Genomic DNA, 20,608 nt, shown 5'->3' with positions numbered 1-20,608 from the left:
TTGGGTTGTTTGTCTTTTTGTAGTTTTTGCAGTATCATGTAGATTTTAGAGATCAGGCCCTGAACGGAAATGTCATAGCTAAAACATTTTCCCAGTCTGTAGGTAATCTTTTCACTCTTTTGGTGCAGTCTTTGGATGAGCATAGGTGTTTGATTTTTAGGAGCTCCCAGTTATCTAGTTTCTCTTTTGCACTGTTGGTTGTTTTGTACACTGTTTATGCTATGTATTAGGGCTCCTAACGTTGTCCCTTTTTTTCTTCCATGATCTTTATCATTTTAGATTTTATATTTAGGTCTTTGATCCATTTTGAGTTAGTTGTTGTGCATGGTGTGAGGTATGCGTCTTGTTTCATTTTTTTGCAAATGGATATCCAGTTATGTCAGCACCATTTGTTAAACAGACTGTCCTTTCCCCATTGAACAGATTTTGGGCCTTTGTCAAATATCAGCTGCTCATATGTGGACGGATTTATCTCCGGATTCTCAATTCTGTCCCATTGGTCTATGTATCTGTTGTTATAGCAGTACCAGGCTGTTCTGACTACTGTGACAGTATAATAGGTTCTAAAATCAGGTAGAGTGAGGCCTCCCACTTTGTTCTTCTTTTTCAGTAATGCTTTATTTATCTGGGGCCTCCTTCCCTTCAACATGAAGTTGGTGATTTGTTTCTCCATCTCATTAAAAAATGTCATTGGAATTTGGATTGGAATTGCATTGTATCTATAGATTGCTTTTGGTAGAAGAGACATTTTTACAATGTTGAGTCTTCCTATCCATGTGCAAGGAATGTCTTTCCACTTATGTAAGTCTCTTTTGGTTTCTTGCAGAAGAGTTTTGTAGTTTTCTTTGTATGTCTTTTACATGTACGGTAAGATTTATTCCTAAGTATTTTATCTTCTTGAGGGCTACTGAAAATGGTATTGATTTGGTGATTTCCTCTTTGATGTTCTTTTTGTTGGTGTAGAGGAATCCAACTGATTCTTGTATGTTTATCTGATATCCTGATACTTTGCTGAACTCTTCTATTAGTTTCAGTAGTTTTCTGGAGGATTCCTTAGGGTTCTCTGTGTACAAGATCATGTCATCTGCAAATAGAGATACTTTTACTTCTTTCTTGCCAATCTGGATGCACTTTATTTCTTTATCAAGCTTCATTGCTCTGGCTAGGACCTCCTGCACAATGTTGAATAAGAGTGGTGATATAGGGCATCCTTGCCTGGTTCCCGATCTCAAAGGGAATGCTTTCAGGCTCTCTCCATTTAGGATGATGTTAGCTCTTGGCTTTGTATAAATGCCCTTTATTATGTTGAGGAATTTTCCTTCTATTCCTGTTTTGCAGAGAGTTTTTATCATGAATGTGTATTGAACTTTCTCAAATGCCTTTTCTGCACCAATTGATATGATCATGTGGTTTTTCCTTTTGTTTTATTTATATGATACCAAAACCAAACCCCTTGCCATTGCATTGATTCTGACTCATAGTGATCCTACAGGACATAGTAGAACTGCCCCAGAGTTTCCAAGGAGCGCCTGGTGGATTTGATCTGCTGACCTTTTGGGTTGCAGCTCTCGTTCTTAACCACAATCCTACCAGGGTTTCCCACTTATATGACATATTACATTAATTGTTTTTCTAATGTTGAACCATCCCTGCATACCTGGTATGAATCCCACTTGGTCATGGTGAATGATTTTTTTGATATGTTTTTGAATTCTGTTGGTTAGAATTTTGTAGAGGATTTTTGCATCTAGGTTCATGAGGGATATAGGTCTCTAATTTTCTTTTTCTTGTGGTGTCTTTGCCTGGTTTTGTTATCAGGGATATGCTGGCTTCACAGTATGAGTATGGAAGTATTCCGAAGGCCACTTGAGTATCTATGCTCTGAAATACCTTTAGTAGTAGTGGTGTTAACTCTTCTCTGAAAGTTTTGTAGAACTGTGCCGTGAAGCCGTCTGGGCCAGGGCTTTTTTTTGGTTGGGAGTTTTTCGATTGTCTTTTCAATCTCTTCTTTTGTGATGGATCTATTTAGTTGCTCTACCTCTGTTTGTGTTAATTTGGGTAGGTGGTGTGTTTCTAGGAATTCGTCCATTTATTCTAGGTTTTCAAATTTGTTAGAGGACATTTTTCATAGTAATCTGATATGATTCTTTCAATTTCAGTTGGGTCTGTTGTAATACTGCCCAACTCATTTCTTGTTCGGGTTATTTGCTTCCTCTCCTGTTTTTCTTTTGTCAGTTTAGCCAATGGTTTGCCAATTTTTTCAAAGAACCAGCTTTTGGTCTTCTTAATTCTTTCAATTGTTTTCCTGTTTGCTATTTCATTTAATGCTACTCTAATTTTTATTATCAGCTTTCTTCTGGTGCCTGAGGGTTTCTTTTGTTGCTCTCTATTTGTTCAAGTTGTAAGGATAATTCTTTGATTTTGGCCCTTCCTTCCTTTTGTATGTGGGCATTTATTGATACAAATTGACCTCTGAGCACTGCTTTCACTACGCCAAAGGGTCTGATAGTGTTTTCATTTTCATTAGATTGTATGAATTTCTTTATTCCATCCATAATGTCTTCTATAACCTAGTGTTTTTTGAGCAGGGTATTGTTCCATTTTCGAGTGTTTCATTTCTCTTCCCTGCTTTTTATGTTTTTGATTTCTACTTATTGTCAGAGAAGATGCTTTGTAATATTTTGATGTTTTGGATTCTGCTAAGGTTTGCTTTATGAACTAATACGTGGTGTATTCTAGAGAACGTTCCATGTGCGCTAGAAAACAAAGTATACTTGACTGCTGTTGGGTGGAGTGTTCTGTATATGTCTACGAGGTCAAGTTGGTTGATTGTGGGGTTTAGATCTTACGTATCTTTATTGAACTTCTTTCTGGATGTCCTGTCCTTCACCAGAAGTGGTGTGTTGAAGTCTCCTACTATAATTGTGGAGCTGTCTATCTCACTTTTCAATGCTGCTGAAGAGTTTGTTTTATGTATCTTGTAGCCCTGTCATTGGGTGCATAAATATTTAATATGGTTATATCCATATGGTATATTGTCCCTTTAATCATCATATAGTGTCCCACCTTATCCTTTGTGGTGGATTTAACTTTAAAGTCTATTTTGTCAGAAATTAATATTGCCACTTCTGCTCTTTTTTGATTGTTGTTTGCATGATATATTTTTTCCATCCTTTGAGTTTTAGTTTGTATCTCTAAGTCTAAGGTGTGTCTCTTGCAGGCAACATATAGACGGATTGTGTTTTTTTATCCATTCTGCCATTCTCTGTCTCTTTATCGGCATATTTAGTCCATTTACATCCAGTGTTAATTATGGATAAGTATGAGTTTAATACTGTCATTCTGATGTCTTTTGTGGTTTTTTTTGTGACAGTTTCTTTTTCCCACTTAATTTTTTGTGCTGAGTAGTTTGTCTTTATACATTGTCTTTTTCTTTTATTCATTGTTGTTGGTTTTGTTTCTGCTGAGTCTCTATTTTTTTCTTGTATTTTATTTTGATGTGTAGGATAGTCAGTCTCCTTTGCGGTTACCTTAATATTTACCCCTATTTTTCTAAGTTTAAACCTAACTTTTATTTCTTTATATCACCTTGTCTTTCTCTCCATTTGAAAGATGTATGACTACATTTCTTAGTCCCTCTTTATAGTTTTAATGTTGTCTTCTTTTACATAATAACATTGCTGTTTCCCTGTTCTGAGCATTTTTTTATCTGGATTTATTTTTGTGATTTCCCTGTCTCGGTTGACATCTGATTTTTCTGTCCAGTGGTCTAGTCTTGGGTTGATACCTGATATGATTGATTTTCTAACCAAAGAACTTTATGTGCTTATTTAATCAACATCTTTGTCTCCCAGTAGACTTTATGTATCATGAATGGAGAAACGAAATATTACTTTACTCAACACCATATACATCTAGTGTCTTACCCATTTAGTAAATGGAAGGCCTTCAGTTAATATTTGTTAAGTGAATTAACGATATATAACATTTTTTTTCACAGTAGTGAAAAAAAGAAGACAAAAACAAGATGTCTAATAATAAGGGATTATTTGGATGTTGTTAGTTGCCATCGAGAGGGCTGTTTAAACACATTATATCCACACTCAAAAGTATGAAGCTATTTTTTAAAAATTATACTATCAAAGAATATTCAAATATATGAGGAAATGCTTAAATACCAGATGGAAATCTAGATAAAAAAAAAAAAAGAACATGTGTGAAGAGCAATGAAAATGGCAATTATGTAAAGGACTTTTTTCCTCTATTATTTAAAACTCTTTAAAAGACCATTGAATGTAATGATAAAGGGTCAATGTATCAAGACATAACAACTATAAATATTTATGGACTTAACCTCAGAGCCCCAAAATTTATACAGCTAATGCTGACAGAACTGAAGGGAGAAATAGACAGGTCTACAATAATAGTTGAAGAATTTAATACACCACTTTTGATAACGGAAAGAACAATTAGAAAGAAGACTAATAAAGAAATAAAAGACTTGAACACTATTAACCAGCTAGAGGTAACAGACATATATCCATCACCGAACAACAGCACAATACACATGCTTCTCCCGTGCATACGGATCATTCTCCAGGATAGGTCGTATCTTAGGATACAAAGAAAGTCTCAGTAGATTTAAAAAGACTGAAATCATACAAAATATCTCTTATTATCACAACAGAATTAAAGTAGGAATTACTAACAGAAAGAAAACTGAAAAATATATAAATATATGGAAACTAAATAACACACTACGAAGCAACCAATAGGTCGAAGAAGGAAGCAAGAATTAAAAAAAATTCTTAAAGTTGAAAAAGAATGAAAACACAACATACTAAAACTTATAGGATGCAGTGAAGGTAGTACTCAGAGAAAAATTTATAACAATAAACGCATCAAAAAAGAAGAAAGATCACCAACTGCTCTGATAGATCACAACAGAAGGTTCCAGACAGAATGGGAGAAAAATATAAAGCAAAATTCAAATGCATAAAAAAAGACCAGACTTACTGGTCTGACAGAGACTGGAGGCCCCCTGGGGCTATGGTCCCCAGACACTCTGCTAACTCAGAATAGAAGCTACTCCTGAAGTCTACCTTTCAGCCAAAGATTAGACAGGCGTATAAAACAAACAATAACACATGTGAGGAACATGCTTCTTAGTTCAATAAAGTATAGGAGACCAAAGGATACCTGCCCAAAAGCAAAGATGAGAAGGCACGAAGGGACAGGAAATCTGGAGAAATGGACACAGGGAACCTAGGGTGTAAGGGGAAAGGGGGAGAGTGCTGACACATTGCCAGGATTACAACAATGTCATAAAACAATTTGTGTATAAATTTTTGAATGAGAAACTAATTTGTGCTGTAAGCTTTCTCCTAAAACACGATTTAAAAATGTACATATCAAAAAAAAAAGAAAGACCCCAAATCAATAGCTTAACTCTACAACTTGAGGAACTAGAAAAGGAAGATCAAACTAAGCCCAAAGCTACCAGAAGAAAGGAAATAATAAAGATCAGAGCAGAAATTAATGAAACAGAAATATAACAGGGAATCAGTGAAACCAGAAATTGGCTCTTTGAAAAGATTAATAAAATTGACAAACCTTTGGTTAAACTGACAAAGAAAAAAAGACAGAAGATGCAAATATCTAAAATTAGAAACAAAACTGGGAACATTACAACCAGCCCTACAGAAATACAGAAGATTGTGAGGAAATATATGAACAGTTATATGCCAACAAATCAGCTAACTTAGAGGAAATGGGCAAATTCCTTGAAACAAACTCCTTACAATGATGCAAGAAGAAATAATGGCTGTCAACAGACAGACCCATAACAAGTGAAGGGACTGAATCAGTAATCAAAGACCTCCCAACAAACAAAAGTCCTAGGCAGACAGCTTCACTGAGGAATTCTACCAAATATTTATAGAGGAAGTTCTCCCAATGCTATACTTAAAGTTTTCCAAAAAACAGAAGAGGGGAACACATCCTAACTCATTCTATGAGGTAAAAATTACCCCGATACCAAAGCCGGACAAAGATACCACAAGAAAATAAAACTATTTACTAATATCCCTCATGAATATAAATGTAAAAATCCTCAACAAAATACTAGCAAAATGAATCCAAAAGCTATGAAAAGGATTACACACCATGAGCAAGCGGGACTTATCCTAGGAATGCAAGGTTAGTTTAACTCTGGAAAATCAATCAATGTAATACACCATATTAATGGAACTGAGGAAAGAACCATGTGACGATCTCAATCAAGGTAGAAAAGGCATTTGACGTAATTCAACACCCATTCAGGATATGAGAAAACAAAACAAAGCACTCTACAAGAGAGATATAGAAGGGAAATTCCTCAATAAAGGGCATTTATGAAAAACCAACAGCTAACATCACACTTATTTTGCTGAAGATCATTCAAAAGTGGTTGCACAAAATGTATTAAGAAAATGTTATGCATTCCACTTTGGTGAGAGGTGTCTGGGGTCTTAAACGCTAGCAGGCAGCCATCTAAGATGCATCAGTTGGTCTCAACCTACCTGGAGCAAAAGAGAATGAAAAACACCAAAGACATATGGTAAAGATGCGCCGAAGAGACAGAAAGGGCCACATAAATCAGAGACTCCATCAGCCTGAGACTGGAAGAACTACATGGTGTTCTGCTACCACCGATGACTGCCCTGACAGGGAACACAACAGAGAATCCCTGATGGAGCAGGAGAACAGTAGGATGCAGATCTCAAACTGTCATAGAAAGGCCAGGCTTAATGGTCTGACCGAGACTGGAGGGACCCTGGAGGTCATGGTCCCGGCCCCTTTGTTAGCCCAAGACTGGAACCATTCCTGAAACCAACTCTCAAGATAGGGATTGGACTGGACTATAAGATAGATAATGATACTGGTGAGGAGTGAGCTTCTTGGCTCAAATAGATACATGAGACTATGTCGACAACTCCTGTCTGGAGGTGAGATGAGAAGGAAGAGGAGGACAGGAGCTGGCTGAGTGGACATGGGGAATACAGTGTAGAGAGGAAGAATGTGGTGTCTCATCAGGAGGAGGGCAGGTAGGAGTACATAGCAAGGCGCATATAACGTTTTATAGAAGAGACTGACTTGATTTGTAAACTTTAACTTAAAGCACAATTAAAAAAAAAAAAAAAGTGGTTGCAGCAGTACATCGACAGGAAACGACCAGAGGTTTAAGCCAGATTCAGAAGAGGATGTGGAACAAGGATATCATTACTGATGCCAGATGGATCGTGGCTGAAAGCAGAGAATACCAGAAAGATGTTTACTTGTGTCTTACTGACTATGCAATGGCATTCGACTATGTGGATCATAACAAATTATGGATAACACTGCAAAGAAAGAGAATTCCAGAACACTTAATTATGCTCAAGAGGAATCTGTACCTAGACCAAGAGGCAGTCGTTTCAACAGAACAAGGTGATACTGTGTGGTTTAAAGTCAAGAAAAGTGTCTATCAAGGTTATAGCCTTTCACCATACTTATTCAATCTGTACACTGAGCAAATAATCCGAGAAGCTGGACTACATGAAGAACAGGGAATCAGGATTGGAGGAAGACTCATTAACAACCTGCGATATGCAGATGACACAACCTTGCTCGCTGAACGTGAAGAGGACTTGAAGCATTTACTGATGAAGATCAAAGATGACAGCCTTCCATATGGATTAGACCTCAACATAAAGAGAACAAAAAATCCTGGACCAATAAGTAACATGATAAATGGAGAAAAGATTAAAGTTGTAAAGGATTTCATTTTACTTGGATCCACAATCCACTGCTTAAAAAAAAAAAAAAAGCTTAGCAGTCAAGAAATCAGACGAAGCCTTGCATTGGGCAAATCTGCTGCAAAAGATCTCTTTAAAGTGCCAAAAAGCAAAGATGTCACCTTGAAGACTAATGTCTACCTGATCCATGTATGGTATTTTCAATGACCTCACATGTATGGGAAAGCTGGAGAATGAATAAGGAAGACTGAAGAAGAATTGACACCTTTGAATTACGGTGTTGGCAAAGAATATTGAATATACCATGGACTGCCAGAATGAACAAATCAGTCTTGGAAAAAGTACAGCCAGAAGGCCCCTTAGAAGTGAGGATGGCAAAACTTTGTCTCACATACTTTGGACATGTTATAAGGAGGAAAAGTCCCTGGAGATGAACATCATGCTTACTAGAGTAGTGGGTCAGTGAAAAAGAGGAAGACCCTAAATGAGCTGGACTGACACAGTGGCTGCAACAATGAGCTCAAGTATAACAATGATTGTGAGGATGGTGCAGGACCAGGCAGTGCTTCGTTCTGTTGTACATGGGGTTGCTGTAGTTGGAACCAACTTGAAAGCACCTAACAATAACAACATCACACTTAATGGAGAAATACTGACAGCTTTCTCATTAAGATCAGGAACACAATAGGGATGCTCACTCTCACCACTGCTATTCAACATCGTTCTGGAAGTGCCAGTCAGAATAATTAAAAATAATAATAATTAGGCTAGGGAAAAAAAAAAAGGTGTCTAAATCGGGGAAGAGGAAGTAAAACTATTCCTTTTCACAGATGACATGGTCCTACACATAGAAAACCCCAAAGAACCCACAAGAAAATTATGAGAACTAATACATGAATTCAACAAAGTGGCAGGATGCAAGGTCAACACACAAAACTCAGTCAAGTTTCTATACATCAACAATGCACAGGTGGGAAATGAAATTAAAGAAACATAATTATTTACAACAGCATCTAAAAAATTAAAGTACCTAGGAAGAAACTGAACCAGGAAGGTGAATGACTTGTACACAGAAAACTATAAAACATTACTAAAAGAAATTGAAGACAAATAAATAGAAGGACATTCCATGTTTGGGTACTGGAAGGCTTAATATAGTTAAGATGTTAATACTACCCAAAGCAATCTATAGGTCCAATGCAATTACCATCAAAATTCCAACACCATTCTTTGCAAAAATAGAAAAGCCAATCCTCATATTTATATGGAAGGGCAAGGGACCCTGATTACCTAAAGCAATTCTGAAGAAGAATAAAGTAGGAGGACTCACACTTCCTATTTCAAAGCATACCATAAAACCACAGTAATTAAAACAGCCTGGTACTGGTATAATAGACATATAGACCAATGGAATAGAACTGAGAATTCAGAAATAAATCGATACGTCTATGGTCAACTGATTTTCAACAAGGAGTGCTAAGTCCATTCAATGGGGAAGGAAGAGTCGCTTCAATAAACATTGCTGGGAAAACTGGATTTCCACACGCAGAAGAATAAATCAGGCTTCGTGCGCACATCATACATTAAAAACAATTCAAAATGGATCAAGGGCCTAAATGTGAAAACTAAAACCATAAAATTCTTAGAAGAAAATACAAGTGGGTGTGAATACAGTTTTTAACAATGGATTATCAGATGACAACAAAAGCATGAGCAATAGAAGACAAAATGGGACCTCATAAAAATTAAATGCTTTTATTCAACAAAGTACTTTATCAACAAAGCAAAGAGATAACCTACAGATCTGGAGAAAATTTTTAGGAACCATATATGCAATAAGGGTCTATTATCTAAAATATATTTAAATAAAACTTGGACAACAACAAAGAGACAAACAACTTAATCAAAAAATGGGCAAAGGATTTGAACAGACATTTCACCAAATAGGATATACAAAAGACCAACAAGCACATGAAAAGATGCTCAACATCATTAGCCAGTCAAAAAAAAAAATTCAAATATGTTGCTGTCAAGTGGATTCTGACTCAGCGATCCTATAAGACAGAGTAGAATTGCCCCAAAGGGTTTCTAAGGAGTGGCTGGTGGATTCGAACTGTCAACCTTTTGGTTAGCAGCCGAACTCTTAACCACTATATCACCGGGCTTCTCATTAGTTATTAGGGAAATGAAAATCAAAACCACAATAAGATTCCACCTCACTCTCATTAGTATGGCAATATAAAAAAAAACTTTAAAAAAGGAATACAAAAGGTTTTGGCGAGGTTGTTCAGGAAGATCCATTGCTGGTGTGAATGTAAAATGGTAAAGCCACTGCAGAAAACAGTTTGGCATTTCCTTAAAAAGTTCAACACAGAACTACCATATGGTTCAACAATCCCCATCCTAAGAACATATCCAGAAAAAGTGGAAGCAGGGAAGCAAACAGAAAGCTGTTCTCCAATGTTCCTTGCAGCACTTTTCACAACAGTTAAGATGGTGGAAACTGCAATGTCCATCAACAGATGAATGGATAAACAAAATGTGGCCTATACATACAATAGAATATTACTCAGCCATAAAGAGAAATGAAGTTTTGATCCATGCCACGACATGGATGAACCCTGAAAACATTATGCTGAGCGAAATAAGTCATTCACAAAAGGACAAATACTGTATGAACTTCCCTAGATGAAATAAGCAAATACATAGAAACTAAAGATTGATCATTAGTGGTTACTAGGGGTGAGAGGGAGGGAGAGAGGGTGAGTTTTTGCTTAGTGGGTATTGAGTTTATGTTAATGGTGGCAGAATGATTTGGAAAAGGATTGCAATAATGTTTATTCAATGTGAAGAACATAACCAATGTCACTGAATTATACATGTAGAAATTGTTGAATTGGTGAATGTTTTAGTGTACATATTTTCACCGCAATAAAAAATGAATTAAAAAAATTTTAAAAGCATATTTCCAAAAAGTAAAAAGAGGATAGAAAAACATATACCAGGAAAACATCTTAATAAAGAGAAAGTTTACATAGTGCTATTGATAGTAGACAAAGACTTTAAAGCAATAAGCACTACTAGAGACAAGAAGAGACGCTTCACAATGATAAAAGGTTCTAACCAATACGTAGTAGAATAATTTAAAATTTATATGTACTTTATAATCTCAAATTATACAAGGCAAATATTGACAGAACTGTAAGGAGAAATACATGGATTCACAATCATCATGAGAGATTCTAACATATTCCTTCAGCAACTATAAGAATTAAAAAAAATTTCACCTAAAGCACAATAAAAAAAAAAGAATTAAAAAAAAAAAAGTTGCTGTTGAGTTGATTCTGACTCATGGTGATCCCATGTGCGTCAGAGTAAGAACTCTGTTCCACAGAGCTTCCAATGGCTGATTTTTTCAGAAGCAGATTGCCAGGCCTTTCTTCTAAGGCATTTCTGGGTGGACTCAAACCTCCAATCATTTTGGTTAGCAGTCGAGCATGTTAACCTTTTGTACCACCCAGAACTCCCAAGTAAGATAAGGACCACTGAATTAAGCAACCTGGAAGTCTCCAGTGACCTTGATGAGCTGTTTTAGTATTAATCATCATCTAGGAAAATATGTAACTCAGTACCTGTAAAGCTGTGTGCTCCTTTTGAAGAGTTGTTATTTTATTCTGTTGCTGGCAAACCCTATTTAGGGATTCATTCTCTAATTCATCAATTTTGGATTTCACACTCTCCATAATTTGTTCCAAGTCACTAGCTCGTTGTTCCTGATCTGCTGCTCGCCTTTGTTCCAGCTGAAGTTCATTTCTAATTTAACAGACACACAATTCCTTCCCTTAGTAATAAAAATAAATCAAATCAAACATACCTATCTAACAACATAATCAATTTCTAAAATTTTGTTACATTCTTAAAATGTCTTACAAAACAAACCAATACAAGACATAAAAGGTATCATTACATATCTAAGCTAAATTAATACCAAAAGATTTACTATTAAAAATTTTTTTAATTTAATATTTAATCGAAATTGAAAATTAAATTTCAAGATTCTTTTCAAGGATGTTATTTTTAGAATGCATACCACTTGCATACAAACAATTCAAAAAGGACTTTTTCCATTTTCTTACTTAAGCTGCTGATTAGTTTCTATGAGCTCCCGTATCATGTTCTGTTGACGTGCTGTGTCTTCCACCAATGTTTGAAAATTCTCTCTCATCCTTTGTGATGACTGTTTGTCAAAAATGATAAGATCTATAATAATATTTTTTTAATGTAATACAGATAGTAAAAATAAAGGTCAAGTTTTTTTATCTTAAAAAAAGGAAAAAGCAGCTTTTTACCTTAAGGAGCAAGAATAGGATCTGATTACCTTTTAGATCTGCTCTTCTGACTGGGGACAAAGGTTTTAAGCCATGTGTCATCAACAGTACATTTATGCTTTCCCATTCTGCTTCTTCTTGCTACAATTACAAGGAGAGAGAAAAGGATAAGATATAAAGTGAAGAAGTACCGTCTTGTATATAATTTCCTTTGTTTTCAGACAACAGAATTTTTTCTTCAAAAGGTATTCTTAAAATATAAGAATTTTTATGCATATATAATGGTTAAATTTTACAAATAAATTTGTTTCTAACAAAATTAACAACAGACTTGAAGGATGCAAATAAGCACGTCATTGTATTGTACCATCCCTGAATATTCATATTGTAGGTCTTAGTGGACAAAAAAAACAGCAACAACAACAAAATACTGTTGTAATTTCAGTGAATCAAACAAACCTAAGGTTTTAGATTTAACTGAAACAGAGCAGACTTTGCTTAGAAGAAACAGCTGTAAATTAGGTTCTATTAATTAAATAGTAAAGAAAAGGAAAATCACACAGAAATAAATGTCACTTTAATAATGACTCAGGTCACAAAAAAAAAAAATCTATCTGGTCAGAACCAATAATTTAAATCGTTCCTTGTAAAATGGACAAGGTCTAACTATAAAAAGGGGCATGTCCATCTGGGTAACGGATTCTAGTATAATCACCCTGAAGATACTCTCAAGTCTCACATCCCTGATTCTAAACATGTATTTACATTCTAAACCTGAGAAAAAAATCAAGTAAAGGCCTCACACAGTGAATTCAAGAGGGATCATTGTACTTATATTAAAAACTGATTATGTAACTATTAATAGCGCAGATTTAAATTTATTTTTCAATCATCTCTATTTCTATTTTTACTCTTATTTTATATTCTTATTCATTTTTCCTGTTTTTTATTTTCTTCTCATTGTTTTGTCTTTATTCACTTAATCTAGAGAGTTAGGGTTCCCTTCTCAGGTAACATAGGTTAAGAAAATAAAATATTGTAGAATTTTAAATAGCTGGGAATAATGTTTTCCAATGCGTGTGCTACAGAACACTAGTCTAAGAAATGCTCATCAGACTAGTGTTAAATAAGCACGAATTGTTAGGTACCATTGAGCCAATTTCAACATGTGACAGAGCAGAATTTCCCACAGGGTTTTCTTGGCTGTAATCTTTATGAAGATTGCCAGGTCTTTCCCCCCAGAGCCACTGAGTGGGTTTGTACCTTCAACCGGTTAGCAACTGAGCACATAATTGTTTGTGCCACCATAATACTAAATCTTCCTTTTGGAAACTGACTGTATTATGAAGTCTGAGAGTAATGAGACCATTTGTCTTTAAGCCAACATTTTCCAAAATCTTTTACCAAAAAATTCTTTCAAAGTAAGATTTTTCACATTCTGCAGAACTAGTATTCTTTGTATATACTTTGAAAATCACTGGCTTAAAATATTCCAAGTTTACCTGTTTTTCGGTCATGAATTTATCTGATGATTCACTGGACTCCTGGGCTTTAGAGGCTGCTGGAGACATAGGGGCTTATGTAGAATCAAAAGAAGTCGGAGTTTGCAATAAGTTCGAATTGCCTAAATTAAAAAAAAAAAAAAAAAAGTGCAATAGGAGTTAAAGGATGCTATATATAAAAGAATGTACTCCATTTAAAAGAATCCATGTTGGACAGTTCAGGCCACTCTTGTGTCAAAACTTTTATGAATTCCTAGAAAGCTGATTGTAAGAATCATTAAGATAAACCCTATCTTATAATGTTCGCCTCTAGAAATAAAATATTCTGGGATTTATATACACACACACAAAGAAAATTATCTGTTTTAACCAGATAATCAAAAAAGCACCTGAAGCTTAATGAAGTGTTATCTTTGGAAAAACTGTTACATGAGGTCAGTAAGAGTCAGAATCGACTCAATGGCACCCAACAAGAACATAGTCTTTCCAAATACTACTTGGAGATTGTCAAAGAAATTGAATCTGAGTCTGATCCAGTCTCAGATCCAGCTATCAGTTGGAAAGAAATACCAAATATCTTGAACCACACATGAATAAGCAATCAGCAAAATCCCGACTGTGGGAGATAAATGGCCCAGGTTCTTCATCAGATAAATTATAAGGAAAAGAATGGAGAGAAAGCCTATAGATTAAGTTTAAAATTTTTTAAAAAATGAGTAAGATTAATTATAGTGCCTAGGAATATAATTTGTGATGAAACTATTTTTTAAAAATGCAAGGAAATAATTATTATAAATGTCAGAAGAATGGTTACTAATAGGAGTAGGGAAGGAGTTGGGATTGAGATGGGGCAATGGAAGGGCTCTGGGGTGGCTGGCAAAGTTCTATTTTTTACCTCAAAATTTTATACCTTGACCTGGGTGATATCACCTGTTAATAATTCATCAAACTAAGATACACATTGGGTATGTGGGTTATTTTATTTTATAATTAAAAAAAAAAAAACTTACTTTAGGGCTGTGGGGACTATGGTCTCTGGGAACACTGAGATCAACTGACATATACCCTGTCTAGAGCAAGGGAGAATGAAGAAAACCAAAGATACAATGGGAAGATTAGTCCAAAGGACTAATGGACCACAACTACCACAGCCTCCATCAGACTGAGTCTCGCACAACTAAATGGTGCCTGGCTACCATCACCAACTGCCCTGACAGGGATCACAATAGAGGGTCCCGGACAGGGCTGGAGAAAAATGTAGATCAAAATTCTAACTCACATATACACACAAAAAGGACCAGATTTATGGTCTGATAGAGACTGGAGAAACCCCAAGAGTATGGCTCCTGGATACCCTTTCAGCTCAGTAATGAAGTCACTCCCGAGGTTCACCCTTCAGCCAAAGGTTAGACAGACCCATAAGACAAAATGCGACTAAATGCACACACCAGCCCAGGGGCAAGGAGGAGTAGGCAGGAAGGGACAGAAAAGCTGGTAATGGGGAAACTAAGGTCAAGAAGGGAAGAGTGCTGACATGTTGTTGGGTGGGCAACCAATGCCACAAAATAACAAGTGTATTAATTGTTTAATGAGAAGATAGTTTGCTCAGTAAATCTTCATCTGAAGAACAGAAAAAAAAAAAAGCAAAGATGAGATGATAAGGGGGCAGGGAAACTAGAGTACTGGAAATGGAACAAACTGAACACAATTAAAGAAAATGTTGATACAATGTGATACATGTAACTAATGCTACTGAAAAACCTATGTGGAAATTGTCAAATGGGAACCTAACTTGCTATGTAAACTTTCACCAAAAACTCAATAAAGTACTATTAAAAAGAAAAAGAAATAGTTTAAAAAAAACTTCATTTTACAATAAAAAGATTTTTTAAAATACAATCTTTTAAAACATAAAGGAAATACTAACCGAAAGAAAGCTGGTATAGCTCTGTAGACCTCCTGGGTTCAAACTGTTCAAATTGCAGACTCTGCCACACAGCCAGGAAAGTTACTTAATATCTCGTTGCCTCAATTTCCTAATGGTAAAATGAGAACGATAAAAGTACCTAGCTCATACGGTTATTGTGAAGATTAGCAAAGAGCGCAGAGCAATGCCTGGCTCACAGCAGGACAGAGGTGGTGATTAGGGTTGGTGACCATCTGAGTTATCTTAAGTAGTTAGTTACTTAACCTCTGAGCTTCAGTTTCCTTAACATAGTTTAAAAGATGACCTACCTGTTTGATTATCATGTCAATCATGCGACATATATAATTTACCTATTATTCAATAAATACACTACTGCTTATGGGCTCCTAACCTACTTATTATTCAATAAATATGCTAAGCTTATGGCCTCCTAATATTTGTAGAGAGTCATCTGTCACAATTAGACATACCTCAGTTATAGCAGATTCCTTTTGCTCATACAAGTTGATCTCGATGGAATCATCACCCAATGAGTCTCAGGTCCAAAACTTGATCTTCATCTAGGTTCCAAAAAGATAAACAGACCAAAATCTTGAAATGTTCAACCGCCTAGTGAGAATGGTCTTGTGCTATCCCCAGAGCAGACATCTGTGGTACTGTTAACCACTGATATGAAGCTTCTCAACAGAAATAACTGCTAATGGCTTCCAGGACTCACTACTATGTACTTTTTCCTTTTCATTCTTTCCTCTCCCAATTTGTTGGAAACATTTAGCTAGGGATCCAAATCTATCATCAATGGTTAAAGGATCAGCTTTCTGACCCTTGGATTCAAAAGTAGAATATTTTCCTTTGCAAGTGTACTAAAATGAAGTGCTCTCAGACAGACAAACTATCAACTGAACACAAAAGGCAAAGGCATTAAGAAAACTATCTCCTCATTTCCACCTATGACCAAAACCTCCAATGAATGCGTTCAGTCAAGAGTTTGCAGGAGCCTTTCTCTCACTCTAGATTCTAACAAAACACATCTGTAACTTTGAAAGTAAAAGGAAGAGACCAAATGCTTTCTAGTGCCAAGATTATGGCCTCCCATAGCTGTAGCTTTAGTGTTATAATACAGTTATGGCTGTGGGAGTAGTGGAGAGCAGGTACTGAAAAGGTTGGGGGTGTTAGTGTAAGATATGAGTCAGTTTGTGTATAGCATAGAATGTCATGCTTAGAGAAGCGTATCACAGCAGTATCTTAATGCACTGTCCCGGTTTTCCAAGAGTCTTTTGGTCAAATTGCCTTTTTAAGTTTGAAGCCTCTGTAACATTCACTGTACACTAAAATTTAATTATTTTTCTCCACTTTTTTGTGGAAAAATTGGCAGTAAGAAATCATGGCCATAACAAACTATGGCCGTTCAGTGTTCTTTCTCAAGTAACTGGAACATGGAATGTATGAACTATGAATCTAGGAAAACTAGAAGTCATCAAAAATGAAATGGAATGCATAAACGTTGATATCTTCGGCATTACTGGGCAGAAATGGACTGGTATTGGCCATTTTGAATCAGAATATCAAAAGGTTTACTGCGACAGGAACGACAACTTGAAGAGGAATAGCATTGCATTCATCATCAAAAAGAACATTTCGAGATCTATCCTGAAGTACACTGCTGTCAGTGATAGGATAATATCCATACGCCTACACGGAAGACCAGTTAACACAACTGTTATTCAAACTTATGCAACAAACACTAAGGCCAAAGATAAAGAAATTGAAGGTTTCTACCAACTTGCGCAGTCTGAAATAGATCAAACGTGTAATTACGATGTATTGATAATTACTGGAGATTGGAATGCAGTAGTTGGAAACAAAGGATCGGTACGTGGAAACTATGGTCTTGGTGATAGAAACGATGCCACAGATTACATGATAGAGTTTTGCATGACCAATGACTTCTTCACTGCAAATACCTTTTTTCACCAACATAAATGACGACTATACATGTGGACCTCTCCAGATGTAATACACAGGAATCAAATCGACTACATCTGTGGAAAAAGATGATGGAAAAGCTCAATATCATCAGTCAGAACAAGGCCAGGGACTGAATGCAGAACAGACCACCAATTGCTCCAGTGCAAGTTCAAATTGAAACTGAAGAAAATTAGAAGTCAACAAGAGCCAAAGTACAACCTTGAGTATATTCCACCTGAATTTAGAGGTCATCTCAAGAATAAATTTGATGCGTTGAACATTGATCAAAGATGAGATGAGTTGTGGAATGACATCAGGGACATCATACATGAAGAAAGCAAGAGGCCATTATAAAGACAGGAAAGAAAGAAAAGACCAAAATGGATGTCAGAAAACACTCTGAAACTTGCTCTTGAACAGAGTAGCTAGGGCGAAAAGAAGAAATGATGAAGTAAAAGAGTTGAACAGAAAATTTCAAAGGGTGGCTTCAGTAGACAAAGTAAAATATTATAATGACATGTGCAAAGACCTGGAGATGTAAAACCAAAAGGGATGAACACACTCTGCATTTCTCAAGCTGAAAGAACTAAAGAATAAATTCAATCCTCAAATTGCAATATTGAAAGTTTCTATTGGGAAAGTAAGAAACGATTCGGAAAGCATCAAAAGAAGACGGAAGGAATACACACAGTCACTGTACTAAAAAGAAGTGGTCGACGTTCAACCATTTCAGAAGGTACCATATAGGCAGGAACCAATGGCACTGAAGGAAAAAGTCCAAGCTGCATGAAAGGCATTGGCAAAAAACAAGACTCCAGGAATGAATGGAATACCAACTGAAAAGTTTCAGCAAATGGATGCAGCACTGGACGTGCTCATTTGTCTATGCCAAGAAATTTGGAAGACCTGTGCTGACGGACTAGAAGAAACCTATATTTATGCCTATTCCCAAGAAAGGTGATCCCATTGGATGCGGAAATTATTGAACAATATCATTAATATCAGACACAAGTAAAATTTTGCTGAAGATCATTCAAAAGCGGTTGCAACAATATATCGACAGGGAACTGCCAGAAATTCAAGCCACATTCATGCGGAACCAGGGATATCATTCTGATGTCAGATGGATCCCAGCTGAAAGCAGAGAATACCAGAAAGATGTTTACCTGTGTTTCATCAACTATGCGAAGGCACTTGACTTTGTAGATCATAACAAATTATGGGTAATAATGCAAAGAATGGGAATTCTAGAACACTTAATTGTGTTCATGAGGAACCTGTATGTAGATCAAGAGGCAGTTGTTTGAACAGAACAAGAGGATACTGTATGGTTTAAAGTTAGGAAAGCTATGTGTCAGGGTTGTATCCTTTCACCATACTTATTCCATCTGTATGCTGAGCAAATAATCCAAGAAGCAGGACTATATGAAGAAGAACAGGCATCAGGATTGGAGAAAGACTCATAAACAACCTGGGTTATGCAGATGACACCACCTTGCTTCCTGAAAGTAAAGAGGACCTGAAGCACTTACTGCTGAAGATCAAAGACCATAGCCTTCAGTATGCATTACACCGCAACTTAAAAAATAAAAAATCCCCACAACTGGACCAATAAAAAACAACATGATAAATGGGTAAAAGAGCGAAGTTGTCAAGGATTTCATTTTCCTTGGATCCACAATCAACACTCATGGAAGCAGCAGTCAAGAAATCAAAAGATGCACTGCATTAGGCAAATTTGCTAAATATGATCTCTTTAAAGTGTTGAAAAGCAATCATCTTGAAGACTAAGGTGTCCCTGATCCAAGCCAGGGCATTTTCTATCGCCCCCAATGCATGTGACAGGGGAAGATGATAAGGAAGGCCAAAGAAGAATTGATGCCTTTGAACTGCGGTGTTGGCGAAAAACACTGAATATACCATACACTGCCAAAAGAAAGAAGAAATCTGTCTTGGAAAGAGTACAACCAGAATGCTCCGTAGAAGAAAGGATATTGAGACTACATCTAACATACTTTGGACAAGTTGTCAGGAGGGATCAGTCCCTGGAGAAGAACATCTTGCTTGGTAAAGTAGAGGGTCTGTAAAAAGAGAAAGACCCTCATATACAGATTGGTAAGGAAGAAGAAAAACTATCTTTATTTGCAGATGACATGAACTTATATACAGAAAACCCTAAAGAATCTTCAAGAAAACTGCTGAAATTAATAGAAGAGTTCAGCAGAGTATCAGGGTACAAGATGAACATACAAAAATCTGTTGGATTCCTCTACACTAACAAAGTGAACTTCGAAGACGAAATCACCAAATCAATACCATTTACAGCAGCCCCCAAGATAAAATACTTAGGAAAAAATATAACCAGAGATATAAAAGACCTATACTAAGAAAACTACAAGACACTACTGCAAAAAACCAAAAGAGACCTACATAAGTAGAGAAACATACCCTGCTCATGGATAGGAAGACTCAACATTGTAAAAATGTCTACTCTACCAAAAGCTATCTATAGATACAATGCAATTCCGATCCAAATTCCAAAGACATATTTTAATGAAGAAAGAAATTATCAAACTCGCATGGAAGGGAAGAGATCCTGTGTAAGTAAGGCATTACTTAAAAAGAAGAATAAAGTGGGAGGCCTCACACTATCTGATTTTAGAACCTGTTATATTGCCACAGTAGACAAAACAGCCTGGTACTGATACAACAAGATACATAAACCAATGGAACAGAATTGAGAATCCAGACATAAATCCATCCACATATGAGCAGGTGATATTTGACAGAGGCCCAAAGTCAGTTAAATGGGGAAAAGACAGTCTCTTTCACAAATGGTGCTGGCATAACTGGATATCCATCTGCAAAAAAATGAAAAAAAGAGTTATACCTCATACTACGCACAAAAATTAACTCAAAATAGATCAAAGACCTAAATATAAAATCTAAAATGATAAAGATCATAGAAGAAAAAATAGGGACAACACTAGAAGCCCTAATACATGGCATAAAAGTATATAAAACATTAGTAACAACACAGAAGAGAAAGTAGATAACTGGGAGCTCCTAAAAATCAAACACCTATGCTCATCCAAAGACTTCACCAAA

At 36.1% G+C, this 20,608-nt stretch overlaps 1 protein-coding gene across 9 annotated transcripts in view; it reads right to left on the bottom strand.

The window, feature by feature from the left end:
* CEP70 (centrosomal protein 70) overlaps positions 1–20,608 on the bottom strand; it is a 144,328-nt gene that overhangs the window by 106,443 nt on the left and 17,277 nt on the right. For 8 of the 9 annotated variants that reach the window (XM_049870202.1, XM_049870203.1, XM_049870200.1 and 5 more), the window contains 6 exons: positions 16,003–16,092; positions 15,533–15,641; positions 13,606–13,727; positions 12,154–12,244; positions 11,912–12,035; positions 11,408–11,588 (listed from right to left, as the gene is read on the bottom strand). In XM_049870202.1, coding sequence (XP_049726159.1) covers positions 11,408–11,588; positions 11,912–12,035; positions 12,154–12,244; positions 13,606–13,674 — 465 coding nt within the window. In that variant the 5' untranslated portion in view covers positions 13,675–13,727; positions 15,533–15,641; positions 16,003–16,092. Of the gene's footprint in view, positions 1–11,407; positions 11,589–11,911; positions 12,036–12,153; positions 12,245–13,605; positions 13,728–15,532; positions 15,642–16,002; positions 16,093–20,608 lie in introns of those variants that run through there. The other variant, XM_049870208.1, reaches the window with a different exon arrangement.

Source organism: Elephas maximus, chromosome 26, assembly GCF_024166365.1.
Source record: "Elephas maximus indicus isolate mEleMax1 chromosome 26, mEleMax1 primary haplotype, whole genome shotgun sequence".
Taxonomy (NCBI): Eukaryota; Metazoa; Chordata; class Mammalia; order Proboscidea; family Elephantidae; genus Elephas; species Elephas maximus.
This window is presented reverse-complemented; position numbering and strand designations above follow the sequence as displayed.